Here is a 20830-nt window from a genome sequence, read left to right as displayed (position 1 = left end):
TCAAGGTCACAGCATGACCTTGCAATAAAATTGTGTTCGGCCCATAACTTCGTTATTTGAAGTCGGATTTTACAACTATTTCACAGAAATGATCACCATATTGAGACGACTTGTCGCGCGCAACATTTGGGTCGCTACCTTGAAGGTCATGGTCACAGCATGACCTTGTTTTCAAAGAATGAACAAAACTACTAATATCTAACCTTCTTTGCATTTTTAATGATTACAGATTGTTTTATTTTTACCTAACCTTTCCATATAAAATCATAAAAAAGTCATTAAGTGTTTTCAAAAAAGCAGTATTAGGTGTAGGTAGGCTTGTAAAACAATGAGTAAATAAAGGAAGCAATATTAAAAAAATGCAGTGTAAAAGAACCTTAACTCTGCCTTGCCTAATTTTGGAGTTATAGCCCTTTGTTCATTTTTTAAACTTTGAACTTTGTCTGTGACATAACTCTGACACTACAATATGTATACTTTCCTTTGTCCAAAACCTATTCGGGGAGCATCACCGGTTTAACCGGTTCTTCTTTTTCCTCAGTTGTGTAAGAGTTATTGCCCTTGACTTAGTATAAATTTGCAATTTTCAACTTGTTCATGCATAGCTCAAAACATATTTGACCTGTAGGTCTGAAAGTTTACAAGAATGTTGGTCAGCCATATACTTATGCACCTTGGGGTTTGCTTGTGGATTTTTGTTCTTGCCCTTGATTTAGTAAAAGGTTTTTAGTTTTTAACGTGTGGCACATGTTGACCTAGTCATAAGATTGACAAAACAGCAGAGTCCTCTGATCACATTTCTAGTTTGAAAAAAGTTTATTGATAGTAATTTCCCCTTACCGGCGAGCAATTACATGCGGTTATCTCATTCTAATTTGTATTTGTTTGATGTGTTTTAAAGTCACCAACGGCTAAGTAAATGTCATTTTCCAAACGAAGACCTAGGATACATTATTTCAGGTACATCCGGGAGATATTATAGAACCACTAGCCTTATGTAAAGTAGGCTGATCCTATACTCACATGGAGAAGGGGCAAATGATAATAATTATATAGTATGAGCAATAAAAAAAGAATTTAATAAGGCATTCAAAACAGCTAATCATTAAAGGCACATTATGCTTCTAAACAAAGAAATCTTTACTTCTTTAGCAAGGTCAAATATGAATTTTATATGATTAATACAATGGTTTTAGAGAATTTCAGATTCTTGTTACCTGAAAAAATTTGCCATAAAGTAGAAAAAATGTAAACAAGTAAACAAAAGTAGTATTTTGACTTTCATATAAATTTAAATACACATTCACTCTAAATGTACTTATTGACAAAAGCAACAGATGAAAAAGGATGGTTTAAGTAATTAGCCAATGAGTAACATTTTGGATACTATAAAAGTACACCAAAATTAAAAAGATTTTGAGAAATAAAAATAAAGAATATCTGAGGCATAATGGACCTTTAAAACACAAAGACAACGAAGTTGCCTGCCAACAGCTTTGCCTATATAATAACTCAAAGAAGCAAATTTTGGTATACAACAAGAAAATACAAAACAAATAATTCATGAATAACTACATAACTAAGTTTAGAAAACAAAAGTTAAACAGATATGTGATTTTTCTTTAAGGACGGAAAGCGATTAACATTTGCCACCGATATAGAGCCAAGTCAGCCTGCACAACCGTGAAGTCTGTCCAAGCTAGACTCTTAAACTGTTGGTTGCTTATTCTTTATGCTTTTACACGGGGGAGGAAGTGTAACACGAGGGATGGAGTTCTTATGATTACTTGTTAAGGAGTTCTTGTGATAACTGTCACGGAGTTTGTCGGAAAACTATTGTATATACTGCTAAAACACTCGTCAAAATTGTTATTTTCATCTTTAAAAAGTGAGTTTTAGGTGCTAAATTAAACTTTAATGATTAGGTCTGCCTTACATATTATATTATGTGCCAAAAACTAATTCATAGTCCAATTTTCACCCCCTCTTGCTTAAAATCTGGAAGTTTTGTGTAAATTTTCCAAATTATTTGCCAATTTGCAAGTATTGACCTGTTCATTTCAAGTCTTCACCCTTACAATACATAATTCCCTAATTATACTGCAAAATTGGAAACATAAAGCCAAGGCTAAAAAAATTATTGCCGATTTTTTTCAAATGTCCCAGCAAAAAAATGAACGTACTACATTTCATAATGATTTACAAATTTATTGAATAACAAAAAACCGCTAAAACGTGCCGTGAACACATTGGCAGTAACAAAAGTTATCATAAGAACTCCAGGACATATTTTGAGTTATCACAAGAACTCCGGGGCATTTGAAAAATCGGGTATAAATTTGTTTAATCATTAAAGTTAAATTTAGCACCTAAAACTCACTTTTTAAAGATGAAAATTACCATTTTCGACGAGTGTTTTTGCAGTATATACAATAGTTTTCCGACGAACTCCGTGACAGTTATCACAAGAACTCCTTAACAAGCTATCATAAGAACTCCATCCCTCGTGTAACACTTCCTCCCCCGTGTTTTATCTTGAAATGGACGGTTCCAAATTAAAATCTGGGCAAATCTATTACCTAATTAAAGCAGGGTTTGAGTTAATTCAGTCTTAATCATCAAATACGCTTAGGTGCGCTATTTATGACATAAACGTTTAGCACAGTTGTTACGACAATAACACACGATTCTTATGGCAAATACACATGGTTTTTACGTCAAATACCACACGGTTTTTACGGCAAATACGCATGGATTTTACGGCAAATACACATGGTTGTTACTTCAAGTTTGCAAGTGATATCAACATTGTTTGTTTAATAGCAAATAATCAAATAAATATGTGCACGCCACAAAATAAAAAAAATCATATAATTAAATTATGCAATCATATCGTAATTCGGATTTATGTGGTCAAGGTCAATTGTCTCATTCTTGAAGAACGTTTCATTCTTTTGTAACTTTGTATATCCAGTTAGCAACAAGAAGTGAGATAATTGTGAACTCATTGCATATTCAGAGTGCTGTTTAATACAAATTCAAGCAAATCCAGATTGCTGTTACTCTAAATCGAGCAAATCCAGAATGTTGATATCAAAATACCACAAAATTCAAGCGAATCCAGAATGTTGTTATCCCAAATTCAAGCAAATCCAGACTGTTGTTACCACAAATTCAAGTAAACCCAGATCGTTGTTACCACAAATTCACCATAGTGTATACGGTAATTGGTAAAACACAAATTTTACACATAATCACATGTATACATGTTTGTTACCGAAAGTTTACATGTATTTTGTCAACCATCATACGTATGATTGGATCAAATTAAAAGACACAAAAAAGAATAATTTTTCTGTGCCAGTAATCACTCTTTTGTCAAATACAACATAAAGTTGTTTATTCTTTTCCGAATACATAATGTCAACTATAGATTTGTATTTTGAATCTTTCTTCAGAGACAAGCATTCTTTGACCAGGTAACCTCGTTCTGATATTTGTACTATTTTTAGATATCCGGCGACATAGATATTTCCATTGACGTCGCAGGTGACGGAATTAATCATCCCTTCGATTTGTTTTGTTAAGTCAACTTCTTTGATTATATTTCCGTCAGTATCAACTTCAATGACACGATTTGCCTCGTAGTTTGATTCGCAAATGACTACAGTGTTGTTAACAGTACCTGTCATACACACTGGTGACTGTAAGGCAAGTTTTCCTTCGCTCGAGTTTTTCAAAAAGCATTTATGCGTTTCTACTCCTTCCGGTGAGTAGAACGTAATAGATAGTGTGCGTACACGTCCAAAATTAGTACTGTCTTTAAGCAGAAGCAATGCAATCCCATTATTGAATTCGGTGAAAAGTACATTTCTACAAATTGTTTCATCAACCGCCACAGATTTGATTGATTTCGTTGTATCTCTGTGCAGCTCGTAAGTTACTTTTTGACAGGAAATCATTTTAAAGATATTTTTCAGCCTTGCATGTAAGGGAATATAAAGAGGGACAAAATGCAATATATTTTCCTCATGAATAATTAGTGAAAATCCGGATGTCGAGCGAGCCGCAAGACAAATTTTTAACGGATAATACACCAAACCACGTTTTGCTCGAAGAAAGTAGTCCGGCTTTAAATCGTCCATTCGTTTGAGGCATAATGTCTCTAAAAATGTAATATCATAATTTCTGTTATACAAACATAAAACTTCTGCTCTTCTTATCTTTGTGAAAGACACAAGTTTGATATGCGGGACATATTGTAGTGCCATATTTAGTACTTTTACAACAAAATCGTTTTGTCTGTCTTCTTCTAATTGTACTGATAATGTTTTCATCTCATCTGATCCGCTGTCCGTGCTAGCGCTGTCGCTGGCGAATTCTTGATGATCCTTACATGCTCTTATTTTCTCATAAACATGTTCACAATGCAAACAAACATACAATCTGCATTTTCTGCAATACTGTGACAATTTGTTAATCGGAAAGTTGCAAATACTACACGTATGTGCTGATTTGATGCCATCGTCAAAGTCTGAAAGTAATAATGAAAATATCTGTATTAAATTCTAAATTTGCAAGACATGTATTAAGGGCATTAACCCCCCCCCCCCCCCCCCAAAAAAAGAAAAGAAAAAAAAGAGCCAATCATCGACATTGTTCTATTTGAACTTGAGTGTAGCCAATCAAACTTTCTCTGCCTTTACAAACCTCATGTGACCATAGAAATCGGCAGGTGACTGCAAAATTGGCGGCTACTATACGCAAAACATGAAACTAGTGTCCATTAACTGGAGATACCGGTACTATTAGATAATTTTGGACTCGTTTTTCCTGTTTTTAGACTATTTTGAGCAGGTTAAAGGTGACAGCTTCGGAAAAATCCGTGAAAATGTCTTGTTTTTTGTTCAAAATATCTCATGTTTTAACTAAATGACAGGATTTCGTGTTACTAATATCGACGCTTATCCATTGGGGTCACACAAGCCAAATATCTACCCCGTGAGTCTTTTCTTGAAAGTTTTACAGATTTTCAATCTGGTCCGGTCGAAGTAAAAATGCTGCCAGATACTTATTTTAAATGCTGCCGTCGATGGCAGAAATACCATGAAAGTGATACCATGATATTCTGACAGAAAATCAAGGTCAATCTTTTATCAATTTCTCTATTCTTTGCGTCCTTTTAGTGGGAATTGAGACGTAAAACTATTATTTCTAATATTTTCTCAAGATAGAAAAGTTATTAATGCGGTATGTGCATCGAAAAAGCTTTTTAGCAACACGCAATTACAATACAAAATGTAATGATTCCGTACGAATTTCATTTTGACGTTGTGCGACAGTAAACAATAACTATATATAAATTAATGTGTCGCTCTGGGTCTTGCTTATTGTATCGCCTTCGGAATAGGGTACACGCATGCATACTAAAATATTGGAATTTATTTTCGAAGAAATATTCAAATTATTTTACATTACTGTAGAGCTATTAAAGGGACAGCAGACCGGGGGAGGGGGGGGGGGGCGGGGGTGGTAATCAAAGAAATAAAAACTAGGGGCAAAGCCGGGATCGTATTAAAACATATAGGGATCCCGGAAATTGACCAGTCAAGAAGATATTTTTTTCAGATAAGCCGGGACCGTATTTAAACATATAGGGATCCCGGAAATTGACCAGTTCAAGAATATAGTTTTCAGAAAAGCCGGGATCGTATTAAAACATATAGGGATCCCGGGAATTGACCAGTTCAAGAATATAGTTTTCAGAAAAGCTGGGATCGTATTAAACAATTTAACGTTTTTAAAATCGCCTTTCATTACGACAATAGTCATTACACAAATATAGTTTATTAGTTTTCCCTCTATATCTAATACGATCCCGGATCCCGGGATTTTCCCCCACCTTAATTTGTGGAATTTCAAACCGCAAGTCCTCCATTTCTAAGAAAAACAATTTAATTTAAGCAAATGAGATGTAGAAGGCGAGCTAAAATTTAATCTGGCCCCTAAATCAAATCAAATTACTTAAATTAGATGTACCATCATCATTACTGACTAATTCCAGTTGGCATAAAACTTTGAACAATGAGCCAATGTTAATTGTTATGGCCTATATTTGGACTATATGGCATGCATACAGAATATTTAGTCAATGCTAGGGGTAAAAGAAGTGACCGACAGTCTATTTGAATCTTTTTGCTAAATAAAAATTACGACAAATGGCAAATTGAAAAGAAGGGGAAGTAGCTATTGATATATCTCTCTAATAACATTTTCCATACTGGTTGATCACTTCGTGTATTTTGTTCTTGGATGCATTACAAATTAACCAAGTGACCATTGGCACAGCACGCTAAGATTGCACTGTCAATCACTCAAATGAAAATATGAAAAAGGCATCAGGGACTAAACACCAAACAAGTTGTAACTTCCATCAAACATGATATCATTGTCAACAAGCATGATGAAAGTGCAAGAATGCATAATGACTATTATATATTATTCTAACACGACCCGCATTTTTCCCTATTGAACATAGAAGAACCGAAAGTGTGTGGTATTATTGTCAATAGAGTCACGTGGTGACCGTTGATATATTTAGACATGGTGACTAATCAAATTATGCATGACGTAACCACTATAAAATCCGACGCGCACAATAAGTACGAAACAAATCAGGCGCCAATTTTTGCTTTAATAGCAGGTACGGCAGCATTTTTTTTGTTTATGTCGTGTTAGAATCCGAAATTAATATATCCAAATCGGTGTTATGTTATCGCTGGATAACATCACTGTTTGTTCGTTCGGTATGCGCATCATTATACACTCGGGCACGTATAATGTGTAATTGTCACACAAGCCCGTGATGAAAGTACAAGCATGCATAGTGACTGCCTAACCAATAAGCACAATAGCAGTGTCAATAAGTAAATTGTAACAGTAAGCAGGCATTGTGTAATTTCTACCTCAATATCATTCCATATATTATTGTTATATATATAATTATGTCTTGTATAAGTTGTGTTCTTTCGTCGTTCCAAGCATGTTCATGTAGAGCTTTGAACATTGTAAAATAAAAAAATACAAAACATAGATATAACAATTCTTCAAAGCAAAACAGCCAAAGATAATTAAAATAAATAATATTCCCATACCGCACAGATACAGGACACATTTCCAGATGTCAATTAAAACCGTCCGTGCTGATTTTTACCAATCTTGTATGACTTGAAAAAGCCATCCCGTGAAGTCAATCCATAAAATAAAAAAAGTTAACAATATAAACAATTGCTAAAAAACTATCAATTAATAATCCAAACGCTATGATACAAAAATTCTTCATAAAATTATCAAATTCATGCAGTATATTTGCGTTTTTTTCACTCATGATTACAATATTTTACATGTAGAACTATGTAACATTATTGTAAGCGCGTGTAATGTCTATAAATAGATTGGCATATTGTTAACTATATTGCAGTTGATAAGAAATTTACACAAACTATGGTAGATCTAGGTGACGTGATATTTTTAAGGTATTATTTGTATAAGTGATAGTTATTGGTCATAACTATATAAAATTTTATGGATTTTTGCGCAGCCAAGATCTATTTCAAATCTTATGTACAGAATTTATTGCACGCGTACGGAGCCCCTAAGGTGACATTCTCGACACTTTTACCCCGGCATTTAATTCGTTTTTACGAAATATTAATTCGTAATTACGAAATATCAATTCGTTTTTACGAAAATTAATTCGGGGTTTTTACGAATATTATGTCGTAATTACGAAATATTAATTCGTAAAAACGAAATGTTATTTCGTAATTACGAAATATCATTCGTTTTACGAAATATTAATTCGTATTTACAAATATTAATTCGTTTTTACGAAATTGTTATTTCGTATTATTTTCGTTATTACGAAATATTAATTCGTAAAAACGAAAATGTTATTTCGTAATTACGAAATATTAATTCGTTTTTTACGAAATCTTATTTAAGGCGTCATTTTGAGCTTGATAATGAACCTATTAATCTCACAAATGGGTCATTTACATGCCTTGATCAACTTTGCGATTATAAGCCGAATGGTTCTCAAGTTATTATATTTAAGTGAACAGGGTTTTTGAGTGAGAAGTCATTCTCTATCCAAAATGGTCTTTTTTCCCCATTGTCAAATACATGTTCCTATCAGCAATGTTTTAATGTATCTAACCTTCTTTGCATTTTTAATGATTACAGATTGCTTTATTTTTGCCTTACCTTTCCATATAAAATCATAAAAAAGTAATTAAGTGTTTTCAAAAAAGCAGTATTAGGTGTAGGTAGGCTTGTAAAACAATGAGTAAATAAAGGAAGCAATATTGACTTAACAACAATGATTTTTCCTAGTGGAGTTAATACCCTTTTTATCAATAACTGATGTGAAGCAGCTTTGAAATTTGTAGAGGACATATATCTGAAACCATAAGAGGTATCACTTTGTAGGTAGATTGATCTCATTAAAAAAAATGCAGTGTAAAAGAACCTTAACTCTGCCTTGCCTAATTTTGGAGTTATAGCCCTTTGTTCATTTTTTAAACTTTGAACTTTGTCTGTGACATAATTCTCTGACACTACAATATGTATACTTTCCTTTGTCCAAAACCTATCGGGGAGCATCACCGGTTTAACCGGTTCTTTCTTTTTCCTCAGTTGTGTAAGAGTTATTGCCCTTGACTTTAGTATAAATTTGCAATTTTTCAACTTGTTCATGCATAGCTCAAAACATATTTGACCTGTAGGTCTGCAAGTTTACAAGAATGTTGGTCAGCCATATACATATTCACCTTGGGGTTTGCTTGTGGATTTATGTTCTTGCCCTTGATTTAGTAAAAGATTTTTAGTTTTAAACGTGTGGCACATATTGACCTAGAGTCATAAGATTGACAAAACAGCAGAGTTCTCTGATCACATTTCTAGTTTGAAAAAAACAACAGTTTATTGATAGTAATTTCCCCTTACCGGCGAGCACTTACATGCGGTTATCTCATTCTAATTTGCATTTGTTTGATGTGTTTCAAAGTCACAACGGCTCTGTAAAGGTCATATTCCAAACGAAGACCTAGGGTACATTATTGCAGGCATATCCGGAAGAAATTATAGAACCACTAGCCTTATGTAAAGTAGGCTGATCCTATACTCCCATGGAGAAGGGGCAAATGATAACATATATGATGAGCAATATAAGAAAAGAATTTAATTAGGTATTCAAAACAGCTAATCATTAAAGGCACATTATGCTTCTGAACAAAGAAATTTTTACTTCTTTAGAAAGGTTAAATATAATCTTTATGATGTTTATAATGGTTTTAGAGAATCTTAGATTCTTGTTACCTGACAAAAAATGTCATAAAGTAGAGACAAGCAAAAGTAGTTTTTTGACTTTCATACAAAATACACATTAACTTTAAATGTACTTATGACAAAAAAAGCAACAGATGAAAAGGATGGTTTAAGTAATTAGCCCAATGAGTAAACATTTTGGATACTATAAAAGTACAACCAAAATTAAAAGCTTTTTTAGAAATAAAAAAACATAAACGAATATCTGAGGCAAAATGGGCCTTTTAAACACAAGGCAACGAAGTTGTCTGTCAACAGCTTTGCCTATATTATAACTCAAACAAGCAAATTTTGGTGTACAACAAGAAAATACAAAACAAATAATGCATGATTAACTACATAACTAAGTTTAGAAAACAAAAGATAAACAGATATGTGATTTTTCTTTACGGACGGAAAGCGATTAACATTTGCCACCGGTATAGAGCCAAGTCAGCCTGCACAACCGTGAAGTCTGACCAAGCCCGACTCTTAAACTGTCGGTTGCTCATTCTTTATGCTTTTACACGGGGTAGAAAGTGTAACACCAGGGATGGAGTTCTTATGATAACTTGTTAAGGAGTTCTTGTGATAACTGTCACGGAGTTCGTCGGAAAACTATTGTATATTCTGCTAAAACACTCGCCGAAAATGGTAATTTTCATCTTTAAAAAGTGAGTTTTAGGTGCTAAATTAAACTTTAATGATTAAGTCTGCCTTACATATTGTATTATGACTGTGTCAAAAACTAATTCATAGTCAAATTTTCATCCCCTCTTGCTTAAAATCTGGAAGTTTTGAGTAAATTTTCCAAATAATTTGCCAATTTTCAAGTATTGACCTGTTTATTTCAAGTCTTCACCCTTACAATACATAATTCCCTAATTATAATGCAAGATTGGAAACAAAAAGCCAAGGCTAACAAATTCATACCAGATTTTTCAAATGTCCCAGCAAAAAAATGAACGTACTACATGTCATAATGATTTACAACCTTATTGAATAATTAAAAAAAAACGCTAAAACGTGCCGTGATTTAGCGCAAGAAACACATTGGCAGTAACAAAATTTATCATAAAAGCTCCAGGACATATTTTGAGTTATCACAAGAACTCTGGGACATTTGAAAAATCGGGTATAAATTTGTTTAATCATTAAAGTTAAATTTAGCACCTAAAACTCACTTTTTAAAGATGAAAATTACCATTTTCGACGAGTGTTTTTGCAGTATATACAATAGTTTTCCGACGAACTCCGTGACAGTTATCACAAGAACTCATTTACAAGTTATCATAAGAACTCCACCCCTCGTGTAACACTTCCTCCCCCGTGTTTTATCTTAAAATTGGACGGTTCCAAATTAAAATTTGGGCAAATCCATTACGTTATTTCAGCAGGGTTTGGGTTAATTCAGTCTTAATCATCAAATACACTTAGGTGCGCTATTTATGACATAAAACGTTTTGCACATGGTTGTTACGGCAAAAACATACGGTTCTTACGACAAATACACATGTTTTTTTTACGTCAAATACCTCACGGTTTTTACTGCAAATACACATGGTTATTACGACAAATACGCATGGATTTTACGGCAAATACACAGGGTTGTTACTTCAAGTTTGCAAGTGATATCAACATTGTTTGTTTAATAGCAAATAATCAAATAAATATGTGCACGCCACAAAATAAAAAAAATCATATAATTAAATTATGCAATCATATCGTAATTCGGATTTATGTGATCAAGGTCAATTGTCTCATTCTTGAAGAACATTTCATTCTTTTGTAACTTTGTATATCCAGTTAGCAACAAGAAGTGAAATAATTGTGAACTCATTGCATATTCAGAGTGCTGTTTAATACAAATTCAAGCAAATCCAGATTGCTGTTACTCTAAATCGAGCAAATCCAGAATGTTGATATCAAAATACCACAAAATTCAAGCGAATCCAGAATGTTGTTATCCCAAATCGAGCAAATCCCAGAATGTTGATATCAAAATTACCACAAAATTCAAGCGAATCCAGAATGTTGCTATCCCAAATTCAAGCAAATCCAGATTGTTGTTACCCCAAATCGAGCAAATCCAGAATGTTGATACCCCAATACCACAAAATTCAAGCAAATCCAGAATGTTGTTATCCCAAATTCAAGCAAATCCAGACTGTTGTTACCACAAATTCAAGTAAACCCAGATCGTTGTTACCACAAATTCACCATAGTGTATACGGTAATTGGTAAAAAACAAATTTTACACATAATCACATGTATACATGTTTGTTACCGAAAGTTTACATGTATTTCGTCAACCATCATATGATTGGATCAAATTAAAAGACACAAAAGAGAATAATTTTTCTGTGCCAGTAATCACTCTTTTGTCAAATACAACATAAAGTTGTTTATTCTTTTTCCGAATACATAATGTCAACTATAGATTTGTATTTTTGAATCTTTCTTCAGAGACAAGCATTCTTTGACCAGGTAACCCTCGTTCTGATATTTGTACTATTTTTAGATATCCGGCGACATAGATATTTCCATTGACGTCGCAGGTGACGGAATTAATCATCCCTTCGATTTGTTTTGTTAAGTCAACTTCTTTGATTATATTTCCGTCAGTATCAACTTCAATGACACGATTTGCCTCGTAGTTTGATTCGCAAATGACTACAGTGTTGTTAACAGTACCTGTCATACACACTGGTGACTGTAAGGCAAGTTTTCCTTCGCTCGAGTTTTTCAAAAAACATTTATGCGTTTCTACTCCTTCCGGTGAGTAGAACGTAATAGAAAGTGTCCGAACGCGTCCAAAATTAGTACTGTCTTTAAGCAGTAGCAATGCAATCCCATTATTGAATTCGGTGAAAAGTACTTTTCTACAAATTGTTTCATCAACCGCCACAGATTTTATTGATTTCGTTTTGTCTTTGTGCAGCTCGTAAGTTACTTTTTGACAGGAAATCATTTTAAAGATATTTTTCAGCCTTTCCTGTAAGGGAATATAAAGAGGGACAAAATGCAATATATTTTCCTCATGAATGATTAGTGAAAATCCGGATGTCGAGCGAGCCGCAAGACAAATTTTTAACGGATAATACACCAAACCAAGTTTTGATCGAAGAAAGTAGTCCGGCTGTAAATCGTCCATCCGTTTGAGGCACAATGTCTCCAAAAATCCATTATCATAATTTCTGTTATAAAAACATAAAACTTCTGCTCTTCTTATATTTGTGAAAGACACAAGTTTGATATGGGGGTCTATTTGTTGTGTTATAAAATTATGTAGTAGTTCTACAAAATCTTCATGTCTGTCTTCTTCTAATTGTACTGTTAATGTTTTCATCTCATCTGATCCGCTGTCCGTGCTAGCGCTTTCGCTGGCGAATTCTTGATGATCCCTACACGCGCTTATTTTCTCATAAATATGTTCACAATGCAAACAAACATACAATCTGCATTTTCTGCAATACTGTTGACAATTTGTGAATCGGAAAGCTGCAAATACTACACGTCTGTGCTGACTTGATGTCATCGTCAAAGTCTGAAAGTAATAATGAAAATACCTGTATTGAATTCTAAATTTGCATACCAATTCATAAAAAAACATGTATTAGGGGCATTAACCCCCCCCCCCCCCAAAAAAAAGAGCCAATCATCGACAATGTTCTATTTGAATTTGAGTGTAGACAATCAAATTTTCTGACCATAGAAAACGGCACGTGACTGCAAAATTGGCGGCTACTATACGCAAAAGAAAACTATTTAAGTTGGAAAAACATGTGTTTTTGTGACAAACAAACTTTTTATTTCATTTATGTCAGAAAGAAAGTGAATAATACCAAACATGTCGATAAACTGAATAAAATTTCAGACAAAACTTTCTACTTCACCGTATTACCGGCGCCAGTGATGGCAGATACCTGAAATTTAAATTTGGTTGGTTGGCGTCCGCGCCGAAGCGCGGCGCCTTTTATGTAATGAAATCAGATTTTGTGAAAGGGCGACAGCAACTTCTCGAGCCTTTAATAGTTGTTCATAATAAAAGCCGATCATTCCGATCGGTATGAGGGTGCTTGATTCTTTATTAACTTGTCGCGATATGTACAATGAATAGCGAACTGGAGAATTTCGCAATGCAAACATTTTCAAATTAAATAACCTTTTCCGTCAATAAATAGCGCTCTTCGGGATATTTTTATTTATCATTTTGTAGTACACAGTGGGTTATTATGGTATGTTATTCCGAAAGCTGTAAATAGAATGATGAGTTGATGACCTAAATATTCCGAAAATATATTTATAGAGGGATGTACTCCTGTAGGTAATTCCCGGTCTCTCCTGGTCTATTTAGACGACCGGCGAATAGTACCACACGTTTATTGTCCGGTATCTCCCGGTTTTGGAGTAGATGTTTGTTATCGTTACAGAACAGAACAAATATTTTACAGATAAATAAACTTTTTTTCAAAATGAATGTTTGACACTTAGTTTGGTTACAATTATTAATAAACACAGATCAACTCTCAAATTTATTGATTATTATGATACATAAACGTACAATTCGGAAGAAAAAAAAACACAAATCGCATGATTTATTTTATCTATATGAGATAAAAACAATAAATATTTACAATAATTGAGAAAAATGTACATTTTTATGGCATTAATATGACACTATCAACTTTGAAACATTTTATTTAATTTGTTATTCGTGTTTAGTAAAGATGCCGAGGAATTATTCAAAGCTACAAATCAGATTTTATGAATTATTCAATTGATTGATAATTTAAAAAAATGATAAAGAAAAATACAACTGTACATTTATATGGTTTAAGAATAAACAATATTATATATTGAAGGATTAACAATATTTTACTGACTTTTTCCAGTTAAGTTTTGACCTATAATCGTCGGTCATTATGACAATTGAATTCTTAAAATTTATTTTACAATTTTAATAAAAAAAAGAGTAGTAAACGTAAAAACTCAGTATTAAATATAGTGCATCAAACACTAAAAAGAAAAGAAAACAATATTCATAAAATCTGTATTTTTTATTAAAAAAAGATATTACAATTAGTGTATAATAAACATTTATGCTCAACATGATCAACATGGTAATATAACAAGTATCATATTGTTACTAAGTGTGAACAGATAATAGCGATAACATAATAAGTGGTGTTGATCATGCGTTACTCATATGGATTATAAATGATTGTATACATGTATATCCGTTGCAATTAATAACCACGATCATAAAGAAATAACAAGTAATACTTTAATTTCTAGCATGCCAATCAAAGTTATAGATAATGAACAATGTCTTTCGTTCGTTCATTCATAAGTGATATACCAATGAACCATTGAACAGTTTTAACTGTTTATAAGAATATCTTGTCATCATATATCTACTAGTTCATCTACACCTGCTGCATTTCTTGCTTGGACGCCCTTTGATGCTTTGCATCAATGCTTTTCTTGTATTATTATATTACACAAATACGTCCCATTTCATAGCTATGAAACCATTGCCCATTAACTGGAGATACCGGACCTATTAGGTAATTTTGGACTCGTTTTTCTTGTTCTTAGAATATTTTGAGCAGGTTAAAAGTGACAGCTTCGGAAAAATCCGTGAAAAATTCTTGTATTTTGTTCAAAATATCTCAATTTTTAACTAAATGGCAGGATTTCGTGTTATTAATATATACGTTAACCATTGCCAAATATCTACCCCGTGAGTCTTTTCTTGAAAGTTTTACAGACGTTCAATCTGGTCCGGTCGAAGAAAAAATGCTGCCGTTGTAGGCAGATACTTATTTTAAATGCTGCCGTATCGACGGCAGAAATACTATGAAAGTGGCTGACATTCTGACAGAAATTCAAGGTCAATCTTTTATCAATTTTTCCATTCTTCGCGTCCTTTTAGTGGGAATTGAGACGTTAAACTATCATTTCTAATATTTTCTCAAGATAGAAAAGTTATTATTGCGGTATGTGCATCGAAAAAGCTTTTTAGCAACACGCGGTTACAATACAAAATGTAATGATTCAGTACGACCAAAAGGGTAGATATTTGGCTTGCGTGATCCCAATGGATAAACGTCTATATTAGTATCACGAAATCCTGCCAGTTAGTTAAAACTTGAGATATTTTGAACAAAAAACAGACATTTTCACGGATTTTTCCGAAGCTGTCACTTTTAACCTGCTCAAAATAGTCTAAAACAGGAAAAACGAGTCCAAAATTATCTAATAGTATCTCCAGTCAATGGACAATAGTTTCATAGCAATGCAATGGGTCGTATTTGTGTAATATAATAATAACAACCAAATTTATAACCTACCTGTACCGAGCGGTAAATTTCAGGTATCTGCCATCACTGCAGTGATCTGCCATCACTGGCGCCGGTAATACGGTGTGCACTTTAACTTGACGCTGATCCCCGCCCACGTGATACGCCCTTCAAAAATAGTTTAATATTTGAACTGGAATGGGGCATATTTTACGATTATACTGGTTTAATTAAATATTATGATATAGTGTTTACAAGGGCGCATCACGTTGGGGCATGATCTGAACCCCATGCGTATATGAATTTCATTTTGACGTTGTGAGACAGTAAACAGTAAGTAGCTATATACACAGGAACTTGAAATTCTATCAATAACCAATATCCAAATATACCCCCTATATAGTATAATTTTCTTTTATAGTATATAGGGGTATATTTTGCATATTATCGTTAATAGTGATAGAATTTCAAGTTCCTGTGCTATATTAATAATATCTGCCATATTTTGCGGTTCGGATCGGAATATCCGTCCCGAGGTGACCCGCCCATGGGCGGGTGACCGAGGGACGGATATTTCGATCCGAACCGCAAACATATGTCAGATATTTTTTTCTTGCATATTCTACCATATTCCATTATACTTTAAATTCTTTATCTTTATTTTCAATGAAAATTTATATCATTACAACCGTAACTACTTTCTTACAACAGCGTATTAATTATAACTTCATTCATAACGGCAAAATGACGTCATCCTAATCGTGCCATTGTACAGCACGCGACTCATCTGGAACACCCCATGTCAGATGAAATTCCGGCATGGGTAAAACTCACGGAAACGCAGTCTGATATGCAAGAAATAAATTAATGTGTCGCTCTGCGTCTTGGTGTTGCTTATTGTATCGCCTTCGGAACAGGGTACACGCATGCATACTGAATTATTGGAATTAATTTTAGAAGACATATTCAAATTAGTTTACATTACAGTAGAGCTATTATTGTAGATATATAATTATTTCTTGTGTAAGTTGTGTTCTTACGTCGTTCCAAGCATGTTCATGTAGAGCTTTGAACATTGTAAAATAAAAAAATACAAAACAGATATAACAAGCTTCAAAGCAAACAAGAGGGCCATGATGGCCCTAAGGTCGCTCACCTGTATAAAGGCACCCGGAGCGGGGCCAGTTTAAACCCCAGGGCTTTTATTTGAACAAACTTGAAAGACACCCATTAGAAGATATTTCACAATGTTAAGTTTTTACTACACACATATAATGAAAAACAATGATTTACTGCACCCCCACCCCGTCAGGGCCAATTTTAATCCAAGGGCTTTTATTTGAACAAACTTGGTAGACACCAATAAGAAGATGTTTCATGCTAAACATCTAAGCTCTAGCTCATTGGTTTTTTTAAAAGAAGATTTTTTAAGTTTTTACTATACACATATAGTTAAAAACAATGACACCCCTGGGGACAGGGTGGGGCCAGTTTTGACCCCAGGGCGTTTTTTTTGAACAAAATTTGTAGACACTTACTAGAAGATGTTTAAGTTTTTGCTATACACATATAAGGAAAATCAATGACACCCAGGGCGGGGCCAGTTTTAAACCCAGGGCTTTTATTTGAACAAACTTTGTAGACACTCACTAGAAGATGTTTCACGCTTAATATCTTAACTCCAGCTATTCGGTTTTTTTTCAAAAAAGAGTTTTTAAGTTTTTGCTATACACATATAAGGAAAATCAATGACCCCCAGGGCAGGGCCAATTTTTACCCTAGGGCGTTTATTTGAAAAAACTTAGTAGACACCCATTAGAACATGTTTCATGCTAAATATCTTAGCTCTTGCTCTTCGAGTTCTTTAAAAGAAGATTTTTTAAGTTTTTACTATATGCATATTGGGAAAAACAATGACCCCCTTGGGCAGGGCCAATTTTGACCCTAGGGCTTTTATTTGAACAACTTGGTAGACACCCATTAGAAGATGTTTCATGCTAAATATCTTAGCTCTTTGGGTTCTTTGAAAGAAGATTTTTTAAGTTTTTACTATATGCATATAGGGAAAATCAAAGACCCCCTGGGGCGGGGCCAATTTTGACCCCAGGGCTTTTATTTGAACAAACTTGGTAGACACTCACTAGAAGATGTTTAATGATTAATATCTAAACTCTAGCTATTTGGGTTTTTTCAAAAAAGATTTTTAAGTTTTTGCTTTACACATATAAGGAAAATCAATGACCCCCGGAGCGGGGCCAATTTTGACCCTAGGGCTTTAATTTGAACAAACTTTTTAGACACTCACTAGAAGATGTTTCATGCTTAATATCTAAACTCCAGCTATTTGTGTTTTTTCAAAGAAGATTTTTTAAGTTTTTGCTATACACATATAAGAAAAATCAATGACCCCCAGGGCAGGGCCAATTTTGACCCAGGGCTTTTATTTGAACAAACTTGGTAGACACCAATTAGAACATGTTTCATGCTAAATATCTTACTCTTTTAATTCTTTAAAAGAAGATTTTTTAAGTTTTTACTATATGCATATAGGGAAAATCAATGACCCCTTGGGGCGGGGCCAATTTTGACCCTAGGGCTTTTATTTGAACAAACTTGGTAGACATTCATTAGAACATGTTTCATGCTAAATATCTTAGCTCTAGCTCTTTGAGTTCTTTAAAAGAAGATTTTTTAAGTTTTTACTTTATGCATATAGGGAAAATCAAAGACCCCCTGGGGCGGGGCCAATTTTGACCCCAGGGCTTTTATTTGAACAAACTTGGTAGACACTCACTAGAGGATGTTTCATGCTTAATATCTAAACTCTAGCTATTTGGGTTTTTTCAAAGAAGATTTTTAAGTTTTTGCTATACACATATAAGGAAAATCAATGACCCCCAGGGCGGGGCCAATTTTGACCCCAGGGCTTTTATTTGAACAAACTTTTTAGACACTCACTAGAAGATGTTTCATGCTTAATATCTAAACTCCAGCTATTTGGGTTTTTTTCAAAGAAGATTTTTTAAGTTTTTGCTATACACATACATAAGGAAAATCAATGACCCCCGGGGCGGCGCCAATTTTGACCCCAGGGCTTTTATTTGAACAAACTTGGTAGACACCCATTAGAACATGTTTCATGCTAAATATCTTAGCTCTAGCTCTTTGAGTTCTTTAAAAGATGATTTTTTAAGTTTTTACTATATGCATATAGGGAAAATCAATGACCCCCTGGGGCGGGGCAAATTTTGACCCTCGGGCTTTTATTTGAACAAACTTGGTAGACACTCATTAGAAAATGTTTCATGCCAAATATCTAAGCTCTAGCTCTTAGGATTTTTTAAAAGAAGATTTTTTAAGAATTTCCTATTGGTTGCAAATCCCCATGGCAACTAGTCCAACTAATTGTACTGCGCGACGAGATATTGTGCTATTTTCGTGTCTGGGCAATATCTCGCCTCTAAAGCGAGATTCTGCCCCAGAACGAAAATATCTCAGAATCAAGCTTTGGCACGTCAATATATTTTGACTACATGGCAACCAGAGTTTTTAATGGAATTTAAATTTTTGAACAACTTTGAAAGGGGTCCACCTAAGGATCATTTCTGTAAAGTTTGGTTGCAATTGGCCATGTGGTTTAGGAGGAGATTAGCTTAAGGTCTTCAGCGTACCCGTTTATATATATGACATGACGTGAACGCTGAAGATAACCCCGTAGGGAAAGTCCACCAATAATCGTGCCAGGATTCTGACACGCTCGTATTTATTTATCGAACATGTCACGAAGTAAAGTGAAGCATACCTTGATAAAACGATATATAATCTGTTGATAAGCCAAGGATGGACAAATAAAAATCTTATTAGGAACATAAACTACCTAAAAGTTTCCGACAGGTAAAAATTTCGGCACTTGGCCGCCATATTGCCAAAATGTTTGACCACGTGATTACGAGATTGACCTTTATGAACCCATGTGCCTCCAATATTTTTATAGATTACTTTTTTTTAAGATGTTGAAAAAGGTTATTTACTGACTGTTATATTCAATAAAATCATATTTAAATACTAAAAAAATTATGAAAATAAATAAAAACATTATCTTGAATAAAAATATCGAAATCATGTCAACAAAATGTTCTAAATATAGTACACAACTCTATTCAAATCTGTTCCCGCGAATGACGTCATACGAGGTCTCGCGTGGCACTTGAATGTCATGGCCGACTGTAGTCGGCGAAAATTGATGTTTTACAGTTAAATAGGCAATTTTAATGACGGTATTAATATTTTATTACTTGAATTGGTATAGAACGATATTTAAATAATTGTTTTACCGTAAAATGCACAAGAATTGATCGGGTCAAGTGTATTTGCAAGTGAAAAACAAGAATAAATCAACTTATGTTATTCTGGTTAGGTTTCGTAACGGGTCTAATCCAAAACTTTAATGCCGCATCTGATGAAAAACAAAAATGTTAAAAAGCGGCTTATAAAGTTTTGGAAGCCAGAACTAGGAGGAGATGTTGTTTGAAAAGTTTGACGCCATTTTTTGAAAGACGCACGACGGACGCAGAGTGATGACAAAAGCTCACCCTTGAGCACTTCGTGCTCAGGTGAGCTAAAAAAGCAAAGATAATTAAAAATAAATAATATTTCCATACCGCACAGATACAGGAAACATTTCCAGATGTCAATCAATACCGTCCGTACGCGTGCTGATTTTACTTGTACCAATCTTGTTATGACTTGAAAAAGCCATACTGTAAAGTCAATCAATAAAACCAAAAATTTTAACAATAAATCAATTGCTATAACTATCAATACTAATCCAAACGCTATCATAAAAACATTCTTCTTAAAATTATCAAAGTCATGCACTATATTTGCGTTTTCTTCACTCATGATTAAACTATTTTACATGTAGAACTATGTAACATTATTATCTATATTGTAAGCGCGTGTAATGTCTATAAATAGATTGGCATATTGCAGTTACACAAACTATGGTAGATCTAGGTGACAACATATTTTTAAGAAGTGATAGTTATTTATGGAACGCCATAGCTGCGTCATGTTAATACATTTCTTTTTATCTTGCCCAGAAAGCGTCTTATTATGTTAAATATAAGCGTTGTAATGCCATCGTAATTTGTCGACTT

General features: G+C 33.8%; 1 protein-coding gene across 1 annotated transcript; it reads right to left on the bottom strand.

The window, feature by feature from the left end:
• Positions 1-1854: 1854 nt before the first annotated feature.
• LOC132736638 (uncharacterized) lies at positions 1855-20624 on the bottom strand. The gene is made up of 2 exons (XM_060723803.1): positions 20333-20624; positions 1855-4534 (listed from the first exon to the last, which is right to left on the bottom strand). The coding sequence occupies exons 1-2, from the start codon at positions 20571-20573 to the stop codon at positions 3306-3308; spliced, it is 1470 nt and encodes a 489-aa protein (XP_060579786.1). The 5' UTR covers positions 20574-20624; the 3' UTR covers positions 1855-3305.
• Positions 20625-20830: the final 206 nt, after the last annotated feature.

This window comes from Ruditapes philippinarum, unplaced genomic scaffold (assembly GCF_026571515.1).
Source record: "Ruditapes philippinarum isolate M1 unplaced genomic scaffold, ASM2657151v2 ctg471_1_1_1_1, whole genome shotgun sequence".
Lineage (NCBI taxonomy): Eukaryota > Metazoa > Mollusca > Bivalvia > Venerida > Veneridae > Ruditapes > Ruditapes philippinarum.
The sequence above is the reverse complement of the archived record's forward strand: the minus strand, read 5'-3'. Positions and strand labels throughout refer to the sequence as shown.

Excerpts from the sequence above, each read along its gene's own strand:
- LOC132736638 (XM_060723803.1), bottom strand. The coding sequence starts at position 20,573 with ATGAGTGAAGAAAACGCAAATATAGTGCATGACTTTGATAATTTTAAG. Across the intron at positions 4,535-20,332 it reads ATGTTTCCTGTATCTGTGCG|ACTTTGACGATGGCATCAAA; the intron begins GTATGGAAATAT and ends TATTACTTTCAG.